This window comes from Zonotrichia leucophrys, unplaced genomic scaffold, assembly GCF_028769735.1.
Source record: "Zonotrichia leucophrys gambelii isolate GWCS_2022_RI unplaced genomic scaffold, RI_Zleu_2.0 Scaffold_53_334942, whole genome shotgun sequence".
Classification (NCBI taxonomy): domain Eukaryota; kingdom Metazoa; phylum Chordata; class Aves; order Passeriformes; family Passerellidae; genus Zonotrichia; species Zonotrichia leucophrys.
In genome coordinates, this window is record NW_026992258.1 from 296,268 (window position 1) to 319,963 (window position 23,696).

The 23,696-nt window shown below is 48.9% G+C and overlaps 1 protein-coding gene across 1 annotated transcript; it reads left to right on the forward strand.

Annotated features, from left to right (window-relative positions):
- Positions 1-2,612: 2,612 nt before the first annotated feature.
- LOC135460527 (zinc finger protein 239-like) lies at positions 2,613-23,281 on the forward strand. Its single transcript, XM_064737395.1, has 4 exons — positions 2,613-2,796; positions 21,635-21,700; positions 21,854-22,689; positions 23,270-23,281. Exons 1-4 carry the CDS (start codon positions 2,613-2,615, stop codon positions 23,279-23,281), a joined length of 1,098 nt encoding a protein of 365 aa, XP_064593465.1.
- Positions 23,282-23,696: the final 415 nt, after the last annotated feature.

Below are 23,696 nucleotides of genomic sequence, written 5' to 3' on the forward strand. Positions count from 1 at the left end.
TCAGCTCATGATCTAGGAAAATCACCAGAGGACAGGGCCAGCCTGACCTGTCTGTCCTGGCTACTTTTGTCTGGGAGCAATCCTTGGATATACAGAATTTGGGAGGTTAAATTCTAATTTTAGCCATGGTCCCTGGACAAGAAGGCTGTTTCTTTTATATAGGAATGAAGGAACAGAACCCCAGTTTTCAGGCACCGATGAGAGGTGACCATCAGAGGCCAAGGCCAGCCAGAGCTGGCAGGTTTTCTTTTGTTTTGTGAAATAGCCTTGCAAATAGGAATTTTTTAGGGAGAGTACCAATTTTGGCAATGACCATCTGAAAAGTCAGAGAGTTCCAAAGCAAGGAAAGCATGGAGCCCCAGTGCTCCAGGAGCTTATGAGAGGCAGCCCTTGACAACCCAAGATCAGCCAGAGCTGTCAGGTGGCCCCTGGGAGGCCAAGCCAGCCAGAGCTGTTCCATGTTCCCTGGGTTCCATGGGGCCCCACAGTGTCCCTCCCAATGGTCCCTTGCTTCCATGAGGCCCTCAGGTGTCATAATGCCCCTTTGGGGACATGAGGCCATGAAGGGTCACAATGGTTCCGTCAGGCCCCACAGAGCCATAATGGTGTCTGGCTCCATGCAGCCCCTCTGTGCCACCAAGGCCCCTTGGTCCCATGGGCTCCAGTGGGGCCACAATGATCCCCTTGGTTCCATGGGCTCCAGTGGGGCCACCATGACCCCCTTGGTTCCATGTGGTCCCCACAGTGTCCCAGGGATCTCCATGGGAAGGAAAGAACCCAGCTCCACTGTTGCAGGGGCAGCCACCAGAGACCAAGGCCAGCCAGCCTTGACGGTAGTGGCAGATTTTGCCTGGGAGCAACCCTTGGATATTCAGAATTTTAGAGGTGGAATCCCAATTTCAGACATGGACACTGGAGGAGAAGGATGGCTCTTTTCCATAGGAAGGAAAGCACAAAACACTGGTGCTGTTTCAGGGACAGATGAAAGGCGGCCATCAGAGGCCTAGGCCAGGCAGACCTCTCTGTCCTGGCAGCTTTTGTCTCAAAGCAACCCTTGGATATCGGGAATTTGGGAGGTGGAACCCGAATTTCGGCCGTTTCTGCATAGATAAGAAGGACCGTTCTTTCCAAAGGAAGGAAAGCACACAGCCCTAGTGTTTGGAGAGCTGGAGAGAGGCACCCTCAGGAGCACAAGGGCAGCTACACCTGTCTGTCCTGGCAGCTTTCACTTGGGAGCAATCCTTGCATGTACTGAGTTTTGAGCATGGAATACCAATTCTGGCCATGGTCAAGATGGGTGGTTTTTTCCCATACGAAAGTAAAGCACAAAGTCCAAGTGTTTTGGGAGAAGATGAGAGGTGGCCACCCTCAGCCAGATCTGTCTCTCCTGGTATCTTTTGTCTAGGGGCATTCCTTGGACATTGGGCATTTGGGAGGTGGCATCTCAGTTTTGGCTATGGGTGCCTGGACAGGAAGAAGAGTTCTTTTTATTAGGAAGGAAAGCAGAGAGTGGACAGCCCCACTATAGGCCAAATCACCGTGGACAAAGCACTGATGGCAGTCCGACACTCCCACCCCACCGCGACCATCATTCAATACATGGACGACATCCTAGTCGCTGCACCATCGACAAGCCAAGTAGATCACCTGGTGTCCACAATCACGGAAACCCTCCAGGCCAACGGCTTCGAGATCGTGAGCGCAAAGATCAAGAGAGGACCCTGCATGACCTTCCTGGGAGTGGGGATCACAAGCTCCTACGTGACCCCCCCGAGGCGAAGGTCCGTCGAGACATCAAGACGCTCCAGGACGTGCAAAGCCTGGTGGGATCGCTGCAGTGGCTTCGCAACATCATCCTAATTCCTCCCGAGGTCGTGGACCCTTTATATGACCTCCTGAAAGGAAAGCACCCCTGGGAAACCAAGGAGCTGACGCCGCAAGCAACAAGCTCCCTCAACTTCATCGAAAGCCAGATGTCCACTGACACACTTGCAAGGTGGAACCCAGCCATTCTACTGGACCTGTATGTCCATTTTACACCGAAGGGGGGAGTGGGAGCACTGGCTCAAGGACCTTCTGAAAAGGCCCAACCGATCCAATGGGTGGTCCTCGGAAGACCTGCTCGTGCATTTTCCCCGGGAATCGAATGCATCTCTAATCTCATCATGAAAGGCAGGAAACTCGCCTTGAAACACCTAGGAACCGAGTCGACAAGCATCCACTTTCCTTTCCGCAAGCAGCCGACGACGGAGTCAGCCACAATATCGGAGTACCTAGCCCTTGCTCTCAGTGGCTTCGGAGGAGAAATCTCCTACTCCTCCAGACCACTCTGGACTCAGCTGCTGACCACAGTCGACATGGACATACCACCAAAGGTCAAGGACCGACCGCAGCCAGGACCAACGGTCTTCACAGACGCTTCCTCCACAACTTCAACCACAGCAGCAGTGTGGCAGTAAGAAGAACAATGGCATTGCGTCAAAGCGTGTGACCCCACACTGTCAGTGCAACAGCTGGAGGCAGCAGCAGCAGTCTTGGCGTGCGGACTCTTCCAAGATGAACACCTCAACATTGTAACGGACTCTATATTCGTGGCAAGGCTCTGCCTAGCCATGGCAGGACCAGGTGTGTCTACATCTGCAGCAGCCCTAATGCTGGAAGAAGCGCTCTCCTCACGACAGGGCACCGTGTCAGTCATCCACATCAACAGTCACAACTCAGTCAAAGGTTACTTCCAGACCGGCAACGACAAAGCGGACGCCGCAGCAAAAGGCATATGGACGTGGCAGGAAGCCCGTTAACTGCACAAGACGCTCCACATCGGAGCCAAAGCACTGGCGAAGAGATGCGAAATCTCGACAGTGGACGCAAAACATGTGGTAGCCACCTGCCCTCATTGCCAGAAGTCACCCCTATGGACCTGTGGAGTCAACCCGAGAGGTCTCAATCCTTCAGAGATCTGGCAGTCGGACTTCACCACGTGTCAACTGCTGAAGCCCCGAGCATGGCTTGCAGTGACAGTGGACACTTATAGCAGAACGATCATAGCCACACAGCAACACAACTAACTAAACTAAAACTAACTAACTAACTCCAAGGCCGCAATCCAGCACTGGCTGGCAGCCATGGCTTGGCTTGGTATCCCCAAGCAGATCAAAACTGACAACGGGTCCAATTTCACCTCCTAAACACTGCAAGAATTTGCCTCAAAATGGGGCATCACATTAGTGCAAGGTATCCCATATAACAGTACTGGGCAGGCCATAGTAGAGAGAGCAAATCAGACCCTGAAAACCAAGCTAGAAGTGTTGGCGAAAGCAGAGGGCTTTGCCAATTCCATTCCCCCACGAGATCAGGCGCATATACGGGCAACTGCTTTGCTAGCACTGAATCAATTCCCTAGGGGAGATGAAACAAACAGTCCCGTTCAAAAGCACTGGGCCACCCGGGCGCTAGAGGAGGGCCCACAGGTGGTAATTAGAAACGAGCTGGGCGAATGGGAACAGGGCTGGAGGCTGATGCTCACGGGGAGAGGGTACGCAGCTGTCAAAAGGGGCGGCAAAGTCAGGTGGTGTCCTCTTAAGTCAATCAAGCCCGACCTTAACAATGAGCAGAATGAGACTGACGAGAGTTGTGAGTTTCTGTTTACAGGACATGCTCATAGGACGTCCTCGCGACACATACATCCCCGTTCCAGAGGAAAGTGACAGACCACCAAGCTGCCAGACAGCGCCTGAGAGATCCGCATGGGTGAGACCCAAGCATCAAGGGTGTTTCTGAGTGATTTTGCTGTCGGGGCTTTTCGCCAGAGGACAAGCCAGCCCAGACCACTACCCCCATTGGCCATTCAGGTGGGTCATGCGACACCTTAGTAGCAACAAGGTGCTCAGGGAAGTCACCACACCAAACATGCCATCCTTCGTGCTCCGCATTACCGGCCTGTTTCCAGGACAACCAAAGGTAGACCCCAATTCCCCACACACCACCCACATGTACCTATCCTACTGGTGCCCAGCCTCAAACCCAGGAAAAAGCTACTGCAATCACCCAGGGTGGGGATATTGTGGGCACTGGGGCTGCGAAACCATTGTTACAGATGCCAGACTGTCGGGGCCTGCGTGGTATCCACAAGAGCCCAACAAATTCTTACAGTTCACCTGGGGACTCACCAGCTGCAAAACACCCATCTTCCTCCAGGGAAGTTTCTATCGAAACCATCATAAAATCCCTAAATTTTGGAAATGCGCTGACTACAACATGACGGTTTTGCAGCCAGATCACCCTAGTTGGGCCATAGGCAAAACATGGACAGTAGTCCTTCAAGGGTCGAAAGAGAGAGTGAATGTGTGAATTATCAGGCTCTAACCGTCGTCACCCTGAGCGGTTGGACCCAACAAAGTGATTAAAAGCGCGCAGAAAGGGAGAAACACAACCTACCCCAAAGCCTTGCCCACGAAGGTCACCAATATCCCGACCGGCCATGCAGAAGCCTTTCAGATAGACGGCCCAGCCGGGTCGGACTCAGACCCAATCCTTCGTATGTTAGAAGCTACCTTTCTATCCCTGAATGAATCCAACCCTAACCTAACCGAATCCTGCAGGCTTTGTTACGATGTTAAACCCCCCTTTTACAAAGGAGTCGCTTTAAACACTCCCTTCAGTTACTCCACAGCCGATGCCCCTCACCAGTGCAGATGGGAAACCCCTTGCAATGGAATCACCCTGAGTCAAGTCACAGGCCAGGGCAGATGCTTTGGCAATGCAACCCTAGCTAGGTGGAAAGGCAACGTCTGCACCAAAGTAGTCAATCCCAACAGGAAAAACAATAAGTGGGTAGTCCCATCCGCATCTGGGATGTGGGTTTGCCAGCAATCTGGAGTGAGTCCCTGTGTGTTCCTTGCCAAATTCAATGACTCTAACGACTTTTGTGTCCAAGTTCAGATTGTTCCTAGGGTCCTGTACCACTCAGACGAAGAAGTGTATCACCTTTTTGAGGAACCCAGCCGGCTCCACAAAAGAGAAATAATAACAGGTGTAACTATCGCAATGCTGCTCAGCCTAGAAGCAGCAGGAACGGCAACGGGTGTCTCAGCCCTAGCAACCCAACACCAAGGACCATCCCAGCTGCAAACGACCATCGATGAGGACCTGAAAAGGAATCGAGAAATCCATTTCCTTTCTAGAGAAGTCAGTCTCCTCACTCTCAGAAGTAGTCTTGCAGAACAGGCGAGGTCTGGACCTCCTGTTCATGCAGCAAGGAGGCCTGTGTGCCGCCTTGAAAGAGGAGTGCTGCTTCTACGCAGACCACACAGGAGTCGTAAGAGACTCCATGGCGGAACTCCGAAACAGACTGGCTCCGAGACAGAAAGACAGGGAAGCCCAACAGGGTTGGTTCGAGTCCGGGTTCAATCAATCACCATGGCTAACCACTCTGATTTCTACCCTAATATGTCCATTGGCAATGCTACTTTTAGCTGTTACCTTCAGACCATGCCTGCTGAACAAGCTAGTTTCATTCATTCAGACCCGCCTAGAATGGGCCAACATCCTGTTCATAGGCTGGCGACAAATGCTGTGAATTCAACCAGGGAACAGTGCCAGTCACAAGATTTTCTAAACTTGTCTGGCAAAAACTTACTCAGGTTTGGTTTTACCTTGTCGAATTACAACCTTATACCTCATTTCAGTGCCTATGTATATGACTACCTCATTCATTTGTGAAAAAGGTTGGGGGAGATGTGGTAGATAGGGACAGGCGATCGGAAGATCACGTGATGTGACGGAAAGCGGCAGGACTCCTTTTCCCCTAATCCCTTAAGATAAGAGATCACTCTAGGAATGTAACCAGGAATGTAGCCCTCCTAACGATAGTATTGCTAGTAACTTTCCACTCCTTACTAACCATAGATGGTACTGCAGACCCCTCTGACGTAGAGAGACCCCTTAGTCTATACAACCCCACGAGATGAGACAATAAAGGCCTTTGACCGTCTACCACATTGGTATCTGCGTGCTTCTCTGGCCCGAGCGACCCTGGTGAGTTTTGGGTTGCTGTGCTGCTCGTCAAAACCAGGTCGCCTTGCCTTATATCAGAAGGCAACACATCCCCCACTGGAGGAGGCACTTTGGTCACAGCCCTGGTCACTCATATTCCCTGTGATCCATGCTGGCAACACACTTGGCTGCTTCTCCTTTTCGTTTCACCTTTATTTTTTTTCTCTTCTCAATCTTTTTGCTCTCCAACAGCCAAGAGGGATGGATCTCTCCCTTCAAAACCACTCAAATCCCAGTGAAAACAGCTCATCCCGCCCCAGAAGTGTTCAAACCCACCTCAGAAAAAGTCAATCCTACTGGAATATGAATCCCAATATTGCCAGTTAGAATGTGTCTGGGCCAGTCTGACCCTCGCTGCCAGGCCAAAGGCGGCAACTGTGGTGTATCACCCCAGAGACACCTTTAGCTTGCTGATGGTTGCAGCTGGGCACTAAACAAGTCCAGGCTTGTTAGGAACTCTGTTTACCTCAGGAGGAAAGCTTCAGGCGATGGTGAAGAGAAAAAGGAGAGGATTCTGCTGGAGGGTTATATCCAGAGGTTTATTCCATGGTTACAGAGGTCTGAATCCGCGGAAGAGCTCCAACAGAATGCCGGCCGCATGGCCTGATTCACCTTTTAAGCTCCCGGGGCAGGGGGAGGGGAGGGGACAGGTGAGCCACCAACCAGGTGGGAGGGGCAGGGTCTCAGGGGAGAATGACAGCTAGACAGCCCAATGACCCCCAAGCCTGAGGGGCATCCTTTGAACTTGACCAACCACACGACGCCTTGTTGGAATGTTAAGCCTGATTGACATTACTCACTCAGCAAGGGACGAGGAGGGGAGGAGAAGAGGGTATTGGTACACCTGGGGAAGGGACCTGAAAGTTTAAAACACACCACAACACAATCCCATACCAAATTTACTCGATTCCACAGCCACCAGAGTGAGATGGGCTTGAGAGGAGACTGCGAGATACGGGATCCCAATTTGGAGTGGTGGGAAGGGGATTGTGTGGGGCTGGGTGTGTGGGATGTACTTGATAGCAAATAAATCTCACAGACTTTCTGATTTCTCTCCCATTCATGTTCAGTCTGTTGCAATTCTGTTTGCTGAGTGCCGCCTTCTCAGCTCATTATGTCTGTGTCCCATGTTCTCTCCTGCCTCTCTTTGCCTGCTCTGTTTCTCTCAGTGTCTCCCTCGACCCACGGACCACCAGAGACCCTCCCCTGATTTAATTTTACCCAGGCACTACCAGAGACCCTCCATTTATTTAATTGCCTCAGGGACCACCAAATACCCTCCTTTGATTTATTGCCCCAGTGACCACCAAAGATTCTGCCCTGATTCAATTGACTCCATCCCTGATTTAATTGACCTCTGTCCTGTTTTAATTGTCCCCTCTGCCACCAAAGACCCTCCCCTGATTTAACTGACCCTGCCTTGATTTAATTGACCCCTGCCCTGATTTTATTGCCCCCTCTGTACCCACAAACCCTCCCTTGATTTTTTTACTACTTTATTTCCCAATCATTATTTTAAATCCCAGTCCCAGAAGCTGAAGTCCTGAAGGCTGGCAGGGAAATATCTCTGTAGGATTTTGCTCCATTTGCCTTCAAGGGCGGGAACATGTTTTCCTGGCTGGGAGCTGGAATTCCAGACTTTTGGAATGTGTGCAGGCCAATACGGACTGGGATCAAATAGTAACTGGGATCAAATAAAACTCCATCAAATATGGACTGGGATCAGATATGGACTGGGATCAGATATGGACTGAGATCAAATATGGATTGGGATTAAATATGAACTGGGATCAAATGGACTGGGATGGAATATGGATTGGGATGGAATATGGATTGGGATCAAATGGACTGGGATCAAATACAGACTGGGATAAACTGGACTGAGATTATATAGACTGGGATCAAATATGGGCTGGGATCAAATATGGACTGGGGTAAAATATTGGGTGGGATCAAACATGGACTGGGAATAAATGTGGACTGGGATCAAATACAGACTGGGATGAACTATTGACTAGGATCAAATAAAAACTGGGATCAAATGGGGACTCGATCAAATATGGACTAGGATCTAATATTGACTGGGATTGTACAGAGTGGGATAAACTGGACTGAGATTTTTTAGACTGGGATCAAATATGGACTGGGATCCTATGGATTGGGACCATATAGATTGGGATAAAGTGGACTGGGATCAAATAGGGACTGTGATCAAATTTGGGCTGGGATGAAATATGGACTGCGATCAAATGGACTGGGATCAAATATAGACTGGGATCAACAATTAACTAGGATAAACTGGACTGGGATCAGATATGGACTGGGATCATCCTGACTGGGATAAACTGGACTGAGATCATATATACTGGGATCAAACAGGGACTGGGACCATCTGGACCGGGTTGGCTGAACCGGAACCGTGCGAACCGAGGAGCTCCTGCCCCCCTCCGTCTCTCCCAGTTGCCTCCCAGTAAGGGGGGTCCCTCCCAATTCCTGCGCTGTCCCTCCCAGTTCCTCCCAGTCCCGCCTGGGGGCGTGGCCAAAACTACTCGGAGTGGTCGCTGAGCTCCCGGAGCGCTCCCAGTGCAATGCCGATCCCGTTCCCGGTTTGGTCCGGTTCAATCCAGTTCGGTTTGGTTCGGTTCACAGCGCGGGGGATGAAGATCACGATCTTCAGAGCCACCGCAGAACCGAGTGGGTCATGCTGGGGCTGGCCATGGAGCAAGGCACGGGACACCCCAAAAACGGGCACAGGGAACCCAAAAATGGACAAGGGGATCCCCAAAATTGGGAATGGGGATCCCAAAATTGTGAGAGTTTGGGGGGATTTGGGATCCTAAAATCGGGAATGGAGGAACCCCAAAAAGGGAACGGGACACCACAAAAACGGGTACAGGGCACCCCAAAAATGGGCACGGGGACACCAAAATTTGGGGGAATTTGGGTCGATTTGGGACCCCAAAAACCCGGAGGAGAGGGACCCCAAAAATGGGCATAAGGAACCCAAAATGGGAACTGCGACCCCAAAATTTGGGGGAATTTGGGGAGATTGGGGACCGCAAAAACCAGGAACAGGGGGATCCCAAAATGGGAACAGGGGACCCTGAAAACTGACACGGGGACCCCAAAATTGTGGAAGTTCAGGGGAGATTTGGGATTCCAAAAATGGGAATGGGCACCCTAAAATTGGGGGAGTTTTTGGAGGGATTGAGGATCCCAAAAGGGGAAATAGGGACCCCTAAATGAGTTTTTAGGGGATTTGGGATCCCAAGAACCGGGAATAGGGTAAATTGAGGGGACCCCAAAATTGGGGAAAGGGGGACCCCAAAATTGGGGATGGGGGGTCCCTAAAATGGGGGGAAATTGGGGGATCCCAAAAAGGGAAAGGAGGAGAATTAGGGGACCGCAAAATGGGGGAATGTGAAACCCCAAAATTGTGAGAATTTGGAGGGAATTTGGGAGGATTGGAGGATCCCAAAACCGGGAACGAAGGAACCTAAAACTGGGGACAAGGGGGACCCCAAAACAGGGAACGAGGGGACCCCGAAATGGGGGAGAATTGGGGGGTTGGGGGGAACCCCAAAAGCAGAATTTGGGGAAGTCACGAGGAATTGTGGAAGTCACGGGAAATTTGGGGTCAACGGATGTCACAGGAGTTTGGGGAGGTTGCTGGAATTTGGGGTCACTGGAGTTTGGGGTCACGAGGAATTGAGGGAGTCCCAGGAATTTGGGGTCCTGGAGATTTGGGTTCCTTTGGAATCTGGGCAGTGTGGGAAGAGCTTCATGCAGATCCATCCTGATCGTGCACCACACTGGATCGAGGACCCACACTGGGGAACAGCCCTACAAGTGTGGGGAGTGTGGGCAGAGCTTCAGGTGGAGGTCTGACCTGATCAAGCAGCAGAGGATCCACACTGGGGAGAGGCCCTATGAGTGGTCCAAGTGTGGGAAGAGGTTTCAGACCAGCTCCCATCTCCTCCAGCACCACAGAGGAGAGGCCCTTCTGCTGCCTCGACTGTGGGAAGGGATTGTTTTGCGGAGAAAAGAAGAAACCTCACAACTTTATAAATGTTGTAAAGCTCGGTATGTTTATTTACGACGCCGGACGCACACGGAGAAAATCCTCTTAAAAAGGCATGCGTACCCCTGAAGATTTCAGACCTCCTTTTATCCCCCTTCCAAATGCATATGCATACAGTTTCACAATAAGTTCATACATATTCATCCCACATGACACTTAGCACCAGTTCTTCTTTATCAAAGGAATTCCTAGGTCGGGGGCAAATTGACCTCGTGGTCTTTTCTGTTTTTCTTTCTCTGTCTCCTTGCTGTCTCGGCATGCGAGTTTTTCCTTCAGCTTTGGCCGTTTGACTTTTCACCGTTGTTAGACACTTCACCTAATTCAGGATGGATCCCTACTCTGTCTCATTCCCCCCTTTCCTAGGAAATAAGTAAATTCTTTTACTTAATGAAAACTTTCATGACAATAAGTGTCTTTTAATGCTTCACTATGTACCTTTGATAAAGAGTTTAGTACAGCCATTCGTTGTAGTATTCTCCAGTTCCAAATTAACAATGTAATAGATAATCTTAAGCTTATCCCAACTAATATTAGTAAAACTACAATAGGGTGGCACAACTTATTAAAGATTCTATTTGCAGTTGGTGACCACCCAAAGATCACATCTCACCAGTGATGATCCATATTTTATTTTCTTTGTGGAACTCTGGTTATCTCCTTTGTATCATGTTGGACAGTAATTAAGGTTTTCTTTCTACTTTCTTGGATTTCTTTCAAGACTTCTAATAGGTCTTGGTGCTTAATTAATTGTTTTACCAATGTAAGGTTCGCCCCAATAGGGGTAGGTAGTAGTCTGTGATACACTGTGTAATTGGCTGTAATCAGCTGGTGGGATGTTACTGGTACCAAATACGAAAAACCACACCCAATAATCTTAACAAAACTACAAATACAGAGATTAGAATGGTTTCTACTAAACAGAATAACATCATTGCTACCAATTTGTACAGCAGCACAAGCAGTTCTCAAACATACGCCCTTTTCCAGCATATAGGAGCACAGTTTTCTGGTCAGTGACTGGATGAATTTCAAAGTGGCAAATACCCTGTTCAGTGTCCAAACACATCCTGGGCATTAGCAGTATTGCTTTCACAAATGAATCTCATTTGTTCTCTAGTAATGCAGGATTCTAAGTTTACTGTCTGGCACTTTTCATTCATCTTTCGTGCCCACACTCTATGTTCTGAAGGATAGAGTATTGTTTCTTCATGGTTTAATCTTAGGGCAATGATGGGATGGATAACATAAACAGTGGCATTACGTATGGTAAGCACAAAGGCAGTGGCCACATTACAAACAGGATCATAGGTGAAATTCACCATAGTCTACCAGGATTGAAACTTCCTTTCAAAATCAATTGCATTATCCCACAAAATTCTCCAAATTTCAGCTGGAAAATTACCTTCACCCCTTTCCTATATGATCAGAGCTGCTGTTGCTTGTATCCATAACTGTGCTTGTATACAACTGAAAGCTAAAGACACATTATCTTGAACTATACTAAGTGCTTCTACTATCAATTTGTGGTCTTGGTCCCCGGCCTCTTCATACTTCTTTACTTTGGCAGTACTTTTGAAATCTGTCACTGGCTAGTTCCTAATGCCAATAGAGATTACTATAAAGGCTGCTTCAATTTTGTTAGGCTACCTGCTGCAGTGGCCAGTTTATTCATCAGTATTTCTGAATCAATTCCATTTAAAACTCCTAATCTTGTCCCTAATATGCCAGTTAGATGTTTGTTATGGGGAACAGGAACTGCTTTCTGTCCATGATCATCCCTCCCTGCCAGAGGGATGTGCTGGGCTCACACTGCAAATTCAGACACACTTCACAAGTGTATCTGACAGAGGTTTAGGTCATACTTGAGGCAGATGTTTGTTCTGAAATGTAGAGACCTCAGGGAATCTAACCTCTCCCTCTCCCTCCAAAGCACCTGATTTCTCAGATGTGTGGCAAGCAGGAATGTCTCTCCTGGTCTACAAAACCTCACCCACCTTGCCCCTAGCTAAGATCAAGCTGTGGACTGTGTTCAGGGCAGAAGATAATGGAGGGGAAATCTTGAGAGAAGAGCCTAAATTCATTGCAGTGCCTCAGAAGAAACTGGGATCAGGTTTCTGGTACTTGAAACACTCAGCACAAAACTGATGCTCAAAATCTTACAGCCTGCTGCTGTGCTCTGAGGGGGTCTCTCTCTCTACCTCTTTTAAGCAGAATCCAACTGCCTCAGACTGGGACAATCACTGATCCAAATCTCAGCAGGAAAAGGGATAGCTATAAATAAGGAAAATCACCTTCCTTGCTTGGGTTAATTTACCACCTGCAGTTCAGCACCCTTTACCAGCCATTGCCTGGGGGTTCAGCCAACCAGCTTGGAAAATGACCTAAGGAAACTGATTTCTTGGTGTTCCTGGGTTTAGGCACCAGGAGAGCTGGCTCCTTCCTTTCTTGTTCTGCTCCTGAGATATGCCTGTTTTAGTGACCATGTTGTCCAGCCCTCAAAGGAAGTTTTTAGGAAGGAAGAGCAGGCTGGTTGGATTCTTGAGATGTTAATTTGCATTATAAACTCCACATGTTTGAGAGACCATTCTGGATTGAATAATAGCTGTTGTTCACTCACATTCTTTACTACGTTAGGTTCAAGTTTGGAGTTTGGGTAAAGTCTGAACTAGTATGGGGTGTATAAGGCCCTGCTGTGGTAAAAAGTGCAGTGTCCACTTTGAATTCAAATGAAAGTCTGACAGTAACTCGAGCTCAAAGGCAGGTCACTTCTACAGGCTGTATCAGGGTGAAATTACACCAACAGTCTGATTCACTCAGGTTATCACAGACTTCCTGGTGTTCATATACACCAGGGGAGGTTCAGACACTAATTACATCTGGTCTCTCATAAGCCATCCCATTGATGACCCAGCACTTTACTTTGATTTCTTCTCCTCTGATTCCTTGAAGTGTTCACAGTTCCTGTTCTTGCTATTCTTACTCCTCACATACCTGATTCTTGTGGATTACTACAGTAGATACGTTTAAATCTTTTATCTCAGAAGGTTTTCCCATGGATCCAGTATACTGATTAAATGCCAGGGACCAAGGCCATTCAGCATTGCTTTGGGCAGAGGTACTCTCTAGTTCTAAAACTTCAGTTATAATTCCATACAAAACAATTCTGTACACTAAAGTATGAGCTACTCCTGACCGCAATATACTCATTTTGCCCAAATAAGTTTTAGTCTCAGTTCATTGTCTCCTGGTGTCACTCCTGAAGGGGCTTCTAGGCCTTCTTCACCCGAGAGTGATGGATCCAGGCATTCTGCTCCTTGATTTTGATTGCAGTGAAGGTGGTGAGAGGTACTTGCAGTGGTCTCTCCCACTGTGGTTCCAAAGTCTTCTCTGTAAGAGACTTAACATATACATCAACCCCAGGCTATCTAACTCCCTGCTCTGAATTCCAGCCACATGTACTCTGAGATGTTTGCTTAATGCCACCATGTAGGTGGACATTCTGGACATTCCCCTCGTATTCTATATGGTCTTCTATAAGGCATTCCAAAAGGATTCAGCATTCCTTTAGCTCAAAAGGTTTAGTTTAATTTGCAATAGTGCTAGTGGAAGAGCTTCTTGCCCCAGTCTTATGATTTGCTGCTTAATCAAATGATTCATTCTCTCCCCCTGGCCACTTGATTGGGGGCGGTATGGGGTGTGAAGTTCTTAATCTATGCCCAGATGGCTACTAATCTGTTGCACTGATTTGGAAATGAAAGGTGATTCTTTATCTGAGGATATTGTGGCTGGAACTCTGAAGCGTGGTATTATCTTTTGTAAAAATGATCTGGTCACCTCTTGAGCTTTGACAGTTCTGGTGGGGAATGTTTCTGGCCACCCTGAAAATGTATCTATTAATACCAGTAAGTACTGATACCCCCCTTTCCTTGGGAGTTCTGAAAAGTTGATTTGCCGCTGCTGTACAGGCTCATGGCCTCTCCCAGTCTGACCGAGTTTTGGCCCGGGGGGGTATTTTGGGGTTAGTCTGGAGGCAAGGATCACATTAGCAGCTCACCTGAGTGATAGTGGCATATAAATTCCTGACAACGATACAACAATTCTTTCAATCAGATGTGTGTTCTAGAAAGCCTGTGGGAATTACTACTTCAAAGTCAACACTTCATTTCAATGCACTCTGTATCACTCGCAGCCTTGGTCATTTCGAGAAAGGAGCCACACTCTATAAAAGGCTTTAGGTAGTTAGGCCCCAGTGTGTTTTCTAGTGCACTTCCTTCACTAGTAACCACGAAAATGGGAAGGGATTACTAGCTCTCTTTCAATGGTAGCCCACCCCTTGCAGCTGTACGTCTCTTTTGATTAGTATTATTGTATTATGGCTTACCTTGGAGGAAAATCTGTACCTCACCCTTCGCTGCTTTCTTTGCCTCTCCATCCGCCAGCTCATTTCTTTCCTCCAATTTTAAGCTCACTCTCTGGTGTGCCTTAATATGCTTTTTCAGGTAGCTGAACTGCTTCCAGCAGCTGGATTGTCTCTTCTTTCCCTGTGAGGTCAGCAGTTCCCTCTCCTTCCAGATGGCTCCATGTGCATGCACAACTCTGAATGCCTTTTGCTGTTTCTAAGGCATGGGTCCATGCATTTATCTCAGCACCCTGTGCAGAGGTACCTGTTGGTAAGGGTCCAGACTCTATTACCTCTCTGCAGGTAGTCACTGTGAACTTTGCAATGTCGCTTTCTTGTCAGTGAACGAGGTCTCTGCATCTTCCGGAGGAGTGTCCTTTAAGTCTGGGCGGCTGGAGTAGGTAGCTTCAGTGGTCTCTAGGAAACTATGGTGTACTGCTTCTCCTTGATTCCACTGAGAAAAGAAGCTGGGTTGACAATATTAGTCACCACTATCTCTACATCATCTTGCTCTACCACGATGGCCTGGTATTTCAGAAACCTCTCTGGTGAAAAGCCAGTGGCCACCCTTTACTTCCAGTACTGCAGACACTGTGTGGGACACTAGCACAGTCATTTTTGTCCCAGGGTAAACTTGTGTGCCTCTTGAATGTTCAGCACAACTGCTGCTACAGCTCTGAGGCAACCTGGCCATCCTTTGGCTGTTGCATCTAGTTGCTTAGAGAAGTAAGCAACTGCCCTCCGGTATGGACCCAAGTCTTGAGCCAATATTCCCAGGGCAATTCCTTGCATGGAAAAATAGAAAGAATGCTTTACTTACATCTGGAAGTTTCAAAGCTGGAGCCAACATGAGGGGACCCTCTAGCTGGCGAAAGGCCCGTGTGGCATCTCTTGTCCACTGGAGATCTCAGTTCCCATTGGCAATAAGAGCTTAGAGGGGTCTGGCGAACAGTCCATAATTATAAACCCACAGCTGGCACTACTCTGCCATGCCTAAGAAGGTTTGGAGTTCTTTCATTGTCTGGGGTTCAGGGTTTGGCATAGGGCTTCCCTGCCTTAAAGTCTGCTGCTCAGCACTCACTTCTTACCCCAGGTAGATTACCTTCTGTTTCACTACCTGTGCCTTTTTCTTTGAGACTCTGCGTCCTTGGAGCCCTAGGAAATTCAAAAGGCTTACCGTCCAGGCTTCTCTTGCTTCCCTCGTCTGAGTGGCTACTAGAAGATCGTCCACGTACTGCAACAGCCTCCTTTCCTCTAGTGGAGCTTCCCAGGACTCTGGGTCTTTGCAAGCTGTTCTCCAATCAGAGTGGAGAATTTTGAAGCCTTCAGGCACATGGACTATGTGAGCAGTGTTTGAATGCAAAAATTTTCTGGCTGGCTTCGTGGATAGGGAGGCAAAAGAAGGCATCTCTTAGGCCTAAAACAGCGAACCTGAGGTTAGCTCAGGTGTTAAACAAGTTAGTAAGGTCTGTGGATTTGCTACCACAGGGTACAAATTCTGTGTTATCTTATTGACAGCCCTTAATCCAGTACTATCAGTTATTGGACTGATTCCTTCCTTACCTTCCCTTTGAGGGTACTACTCAGTTCTCACTGGTTGTGTTCTTTCATTAAGCTTTATGGGGGAGCATCTTTCACTCTCCCTGGTACAGCAGAGGCCCATACCCTTGAAAACACTTATTTACTTACTCTAATATCTCCTTAATAATGTCTTTCTTAATTTCAGTGTCTGTTAATATTAAGCTTAACATCTTTATATTATTTGCCTCCAGAGTAACCTTTCTCATTTGAGAATGTTTGGCAAATTGAGCGAATTGTACAAAAGCTTTTAGGTACACATAGTACACATGTTACTTTAAAGGTTTGCAAAAGTATGCCTTCTCAGACTGGCCAGTTGTTCAGTTGTTCCCCACACTACAACATAAACATTCTCCACAGGTACTAAAGCTTTATTTAAAACTGAATATATGACCCTTGTGCCGACAAAAATTCTTCCCTTTTGGAGAGGTCATCTTTACCCCTCCTCCTTTACCTTGGGAGGAAGCCTTTAGCAGGTCATATGTACTCGTTTTGCGAACTGTGATTGCTTTGCATTTCAGCATGATAATCCTTGCCTGATTTCATACGTTGCTATCTTATGCTGAATGCTGAACAACATGTTTGATTTGCTTTCTCTTTGCCTTGTTTTCCTTTTCAAGGGCCAAGACCAGAGAGCGGTCTGATCTCACAGTCTCTTTGTCATTCTGGGTGATTTCTTAAAACAAAAGACATTTCAGCATACAAAAACTATCCCATTTATCTTCCTATTATTAACAGCAATGAAGCACTATAAATATTTTTATTTTCTGAGCTGCTCTTACTGGCAACCTCCTCCCAGTGAGCCCCTCCCAAAAGGGGCTAATTTAGGAACCTGTTTGCTCTGGTCAGTTCTCATTATTTATTTCTCCTTGCCCTATCTCGCTTCCATTCAAACCTTTTTACAGACCTTCACAGTAGTTTCTCAGTTTTCCTCCTATACACACAGCTCCAGGTGGCAGGTATCAGATGTGATTCCCACACACAAGATCTAAGACCTTAGGTTCTGAATCCACTTGACCAAAAACCTCTAATTTACACTCGGGGCGTGTACCCTGACACTTACTGGAACAGCAAAACAGCAATACCAGTGTTTCTCATAAACACCGCACTGCAATAATACCTGCACATCCAGCTTTTGCCCACAGGCCATTCCCGTGTTCCCTGGGGAGACAGGGCAGCCAGAGCTGTCCCTGTGCCCAGGGCACAGCCACTGTCACCTCACACAGCATGCTAGCCTCTTGATGTACCAAAGGCTCCCCGAAATTGCTCACAAAGGCAGGCTATTCTGTTTGTTACAGAGAACTTTAAATCCTTTCAGCAGATTGTTTCTAGTAAAGACTTACTGCAGTACCAACTGAAGTCTCCTAAATATCATAAGTCTCATTAACTAATTCATCTCATTCATCTCTTCTATCTCTTCTATATAAACTCTGTTTTACAAAATATCAGTCTTTTCTAGTTCTCTTCTTGCACAATCTAATTAAGCACTCTGTCAACTTACACTTGTTTTGCTGCTTTGCAAAAAGGCTGTGCTAGTCACAGCCGAAACTCTGATATGCCCACAGACACAGACACACATGCACCCCCCCCTTAATCTCAAATTCACTAGAGCCAAGGCTTGAATTACTATGAGGGGGAGAATTCTTGGAATTCCTTTAACTCGTTTTATCGAAGTTAAACATAAATCACCGTACTATAGTTCTCCTATGTAAAATGCTACTCTTGTTGCCACAAAATCTTAAAATCTCCGCAAACACCACTATACAATCTGAGAATCAAATTACCACAATGCAGCGGAAGAAAATCACCACACAAAATCACTGGGAAGGGGCATATTTCTCAAAGTGCTCACTTTCTCAACACAACACAGCATACCATAATTCAGCATTTACTCATATCTATTTTCCTGGACACAATCAAAATAACAGCACACAGTCTAGAGATCAAGTCCAAACATCCAAGGCAAAGGAACTCTCTGAGCTCATACTCACGGTTAAAATGTACCAAATCTACACAAATCGCTACATTTAAACACGATAAATACCACCACTGACATTCCTCCACTCGCTTCTCCGCGGGGCACTTCTCTCCCTGCCCCCACAGCCTGCTGCAGCCGGCGCCTCTGGCCTCACTCGGCTGCTTCAAACACGGGGAGTACTGACCCTCCCCACACTGTAGGGCACTGTAGATTTACTCTCTTTTATACACCATACACTTATCACCTGCACGATCACAAACACAGTGCACTGACCACACACATTAACCATACAGCAACACAGTGTCCGGGCATCACACACACAGACAAACAAAACACACACGGGCTCGCCAGTTCTGCTCTATCAGAACTACGAATCCCCAGTACACACATACATGGGTTCACCCGGCTTACCCCCAAAGCCACTAGCGGTCTGCTCTATCAGAACGACAAACCCCGTCTCTAATACAGCTGCTCTATCAGCTGAACCCATGAACCCAGACGTCTCTGGGTGGTTTACTCCTTTTCTCTCCTTCCTCCCCCCTGGGGCCCCTTAGTACATACCATATCTTCCTCTGCAGGCCAGCGGGTCGTTGTCTGTCCTCGCAGGTGGCAAGTTGAGACAAGCGGAGCCCCACCAGGAAAAAATCCTGGGGCGCGCCTTGGAGGTCCATCTATCCCCCCTGCCCCCGCGGGGACAGAGAACTCCTGGCTTGGCTCGCCAAAATGTTTTGCGGAGAAAAGAAGAAACCTCACAACTTTATAAATGTTGTAAAGCTCGGTATGTTTATTTACGACGCCGGACGCACACGGAGAAAATCCTCTTAAAAAGGCATGCGTACCCCTGAGGATTTCAGACCTCCTTTATCCCCCTTCCAAATGCATATGCATACAATTTCACAATAAGTTCATACATATTCATCCCGCATGACACTTAGCACCAGTTCTTCTTTATCAAAGGAATTCCTAGGTCGGGGGCAAATTGACCTCGTGGTCTTTTCTGTTTTTCTTTCTCTGTCTCCTTGCTGTCTCGGCATGCAAGTTTTTCCTTCAGCTTTGGCCGTTTGACTTTTCACCGTTGTTAGACACTTCACCTAATTCAGGATGGATCCCTACTCTGTCTCAGGATTCAAGCACAACTGCACCCCGTTCAGCCACCGGCGCATCCACACTGGGGAGAGGCCCCTACGAGTGTCCCCAGTGTGGGAAGAGCTTCTCCAGCAGCTCTCACTTGACCCAACACCAACGGAGGCACCGGTAAGGGAAGCCCTGTGAGTGCCCCGAGTGCGGGAAGAGCTTCGTGTGCTGCTCCAGCTCCATCCCCCACTCGAGGAGGCACTTTGGGCACGTCCGTGGTCACTCACATTCCCTGTGATCCATGTTGGGAACACACTTGGCAGGTTCTAATTTTGGTTTGTCCTTAATTTCTTTCTATACTCAATGTCTTTGCAATACAAAAGCCAGTATCGATATATCTGTCACCTCCAAACCACTCAAATCCCACTAAAAACAGCTCAATTTTACCCCAAAAGTGCTTACACCCACCTGATAAAAACTCAAGTCCCACACCAAACTCACTCGATTCCACAGCCACTAGGCTGAGATGGGTTTTGGAGGAGATTGGGAGAAGCGGATTTCCATTTGGGAGCGGTGAGATGGGGGTTGTGAGGGGCTGGGTGTGTGCAATATTCAATAGCCAATAAAACTCTCAGACTTACTGATTTATCTTCCGTTCATGTTCAGTCCGTTGCAGTTCTCTTTGCAGAGTGCCGCTCCCAGAGTGTCCCCTCAGAGTTGCTGCCCTTGGCCTGAGCCTGCCCCTTTCCCGTCACGGTTCCACCCTTTCCCCGCCCTTTTCCTCTCATGGTTCCGCCCTTTCCCTGCCCCCTTTCCCCTCAGGGTTCCGCCCTTTCCCTGCCCCTTTTCCCCTCACGGTTCCGCCCTTTCCCTGCTCCCTTTCCCCTCAGGGTTCCAGCCCGTTAGGGTGGAGGAGGAGGGGCAGAGGAGATGGAAGAGGAGGGATGAAGGTGGAGAGAGAGCAGCGATGGAAGGAGGAGAAGGAGGTGCAGTTAGGGAGGAGGAGGGATGGAACGGGAGGGATGGAAGAGGAGAAGGAGGCAGAGGTAACATGGAGTAGCGGAAGGGGAGGAAGGAAGAGGAGGAGGAAGAGGAGGGACAAAGGTGGATCAAGGCAGAGCTGACAGACGCGTTCTCTCCAGCCCTGCCTGAATTCGCGGCCCCCACCTGTGGGATCATCACCCCCCCCCTCCCCCCCCCGCATCGCGCAGGTGAGCTGGGAGGAGGAGCCCGGCCCGGATATCCAGGGGGGTCCTGAGTTGGGTTTTTGCGGGGATGTTTGGAGAATGAAACATTCCAAGGCTGAGTGGAAAAGGCGCCTCGGGGGGACATCGGGGGGTGCCGGTGGCGGCTGCCGGCAGAGGCAGCCTGGAGGAGCAGAGCCCTGTGTCCCCCAGGAGCCCAAAGTGGGGAGCCCAGAGAGGGGGGAGCGCCGCCATTGGCGGGAGCCTCAAGAGCCTGGAGAGGGGCAGGGGGGACTCCTTGGAGCCGCTGCAGCCCCAAGCAGAGAATGAGGGGAGAAGGGAGCCCGGGAGCCCAAAGAGCCCCGGCATCCCGAAATGGGGAGAGCCAAGAGGGGGGAGCTTTTGGCATTGCTGGGACTGCCAGCAGCCTGGGCAGGGCGGGCACCGAGGAAAAAGGGGACCCCCAATTCAAGCGTGACCCCAGCAACTGGGACAGAGGGGAATCCCCGAACACCAAAGGGGAGGGACCAGGGACGGGCAACTCCTGGGAGGCTTTTTCTGGGCTGAATCTTGGTCTTTAGGGGGTTTTTCTGGAGCCCACATGGCCGGTGACTTGTAGAGAGGGACTTGGTCAGAGGGACCTTCAAACTCAACATGTGTTGGGTAAGATGAAACAGTAAAGCCTTATAAATACAATTGTCTGGCAAAAGATTTGGAGAATGTAGAAATTAGAAGCAAGATTGAAATGAAAGCAAGCTTTGAGATACCTTGGTGAACAACTGGAAAACAATGGTGTGGCCCGACTGAAGGTAATCCCCTTTTGATAAAACAATCCCCCCTGCTTGCAGACAGATTGAAGTGTCAGAGCAGACCCTACTAGCTCAGCAGAAGGGGTCCAAAGAGTGCATTTTACAGTTTAAAATGTAACACAGTATGGTGATGTAATCAATCTTACAGGCTGTATGTAAATGCTATAGGATTGGTATCTTGCCCTAGATTGGTTAGTGAGAAATAGGATATTCAACCCAGAAGAAGATTTATTGTATTGTAACAGGAACCTTACTCTCTTACTCTCTTGCCCTCTCATCCTCTGTACCCCTCTGTTCTCTCGGGCCTGCTCCGAGCTGTGGCTGGCAACTCCAAGCAAGGCTCTACACTCAGGCCCTTTGCAATAAACCGCAAGTTCCACGACCTGGCTTCAGAGATCTCTCGTCTCCATCCATCCCGACCATCCTAGCCCCTGACACTCCTAAAAACATGCTCATCCCTTGTTTTCCCCAAACCAGGATTTCCCATTGCCAACACCAGGGAGGCTGCAAGGAAGAGGAAGATGCCGCAGGACACTGAGGCAGGTGAGGAGGAAGTCAGTGCCCCTTTCCCCTCTGTGCTGCTCCATCTCCCAGCCCAGCACGGCCCCAGCTGCAGCACAGCCCTGGGGGGATCTCCTTGCTCTTGCCTGTGGCACGGAGGCAAATCCCATCCTGTCCTTGTCCTTCCTCCCCCAGAGCAGGAGCTGAGCATGGAGAGCAGGGAGGACAAATGCCTGTGGCAGAACCTGGTGGCAGAGGCCGTTCTGAGCGGCTCCACGGCACAGGAAGCCAACGGGGAGGAAAAGCCCTGGAGATGCCGCACGAGGAGGGGCTGCATACGCAGCTGGCGGGGATCTGAGGGGGAAAGAGCCAGCCTGGGCCAGGAAGGCGGCTGGGGATTGAGCCAGAGCTCGGAGCTGGTGCTCCATGAGCAGCTCCATGATGGGGAAAAGACCCACATATGCGTGAAGTGTGGGAAGAGCTTCAGGTGGAGCTGCAGGCTGATCAGACACCAGAGTACCCACACTGGGGAAAAGCCCTACGAGTGTTCCCAGTGTGAGATGCGCTTCAGCCACAGGTCTAGCCTGATGAAGCACCAGAGGACCCACAGTGGGGAGAGTCCCTACGAGTGTGATAAATGCAGGAAGGGGTTTCAGACCCGCTCCAATCTCCGCCTGCACTATCAGAGTCACATGGAGGAGAGGCCCTTCCAATGCCCTGAGTGTTGCAAGGGATTCAAGCGCAACTCCACCCTCACCAAGCACCAGCGCATCCACACAGGGGAGAGGCCCTACAAGTGTGATAAATGCCGGAAGAGGTTTCTGACCAGCTCCCATCTCCTCCAGCGCTATCGGATTCACGCAGAGGAGAGGCCCTTCTGCTGCCTCGACTGTGGGAAGGGATTCAAGCACAACTGCACCCTTGTCAGCCACCGGCGCGTCCACACTGGGGAGAGGCCCTTACGAGTGTCCTCAGTGTGGGAAGAGCTTCTCCAGCAACTCTCACTTGACCCAACATCAACGGAGGCACCGGTAAGGGAAGCCCTGTGAGTGCCCTGAGTACAGGAAGAGCTTCGTGTGCTGCTCCAGCTCCATCCCCCACTGGAGGAGGCACTTTGGGCACAGCCCTGGTCACCAACATTCCCTGTGATCCATGTTGGCAAAACACTTGGATGTTTCTACTTTTAGTTTCACCCTAATTTTTTTTCTTCCATCTCTTTGCACTCCAAAAGCCAAGAGGGATGGATCTGTCACTTCAAAACAACTCAAATCCCACTGAAAACTGCTCAATCTTACCCCAAAAGGGCTCAATCCCACCTCAAAAAAACTCATTGCCATACCAAACTCGATTCCTCAGCCACCTGAGTAAGATAGGGCTGGGAGGAGATTGGGAGAAATGGGATCTTAATTAGAGTAGTAGGATGGGGATTGTATGGGGCTGGGTGTGTGGGATGTACTTGATAGCAAATAAATCTCACAGACTTACTGATTTCTCTCCTGTTCATGTTCAGTCCGTTGCAATTCTGTTTGCTGAGTGCCACCTTCTCAGCTCATTGTGTTTGTGTCTCCTTTTCTCTCCTGCCCCTCTTTGCCTGCTCGGTTTCTCTCTCAGTGTCTCCCTTGACCCAGGCACCACCAGAGACCCTCCCTATATTTAACTACCTCAGGGACCACCAAATACCCTCCATTTATTTATTGCCCCAGTGACCACCAGAAACTCTCCCCTGATTTAATTGTACCATCCCTGATTGTATTGACCTCTGCCACCAAAGACCCTCCCCTGACTTAATTCACCCTGCCTTGATTTAATTGACCCCTTCCCTGATTTAATTGACCCCTGCCCTGAATAAAATAACCCCTTCCCTGATTTAATTGACCCCTGCCCTGATTTCATTGTCCCCACAGACTCTCCCCACACTATTTATTATTTTATTTCCCAATTATTATTTTAAATCCCAGTCCCAGAAGCTGAAGTTCTGAAGGCTGGTAGGGAAATGTCTCTGTAGGATTTTGCTCCATTTGCCTTCAAGGGCGGGAAC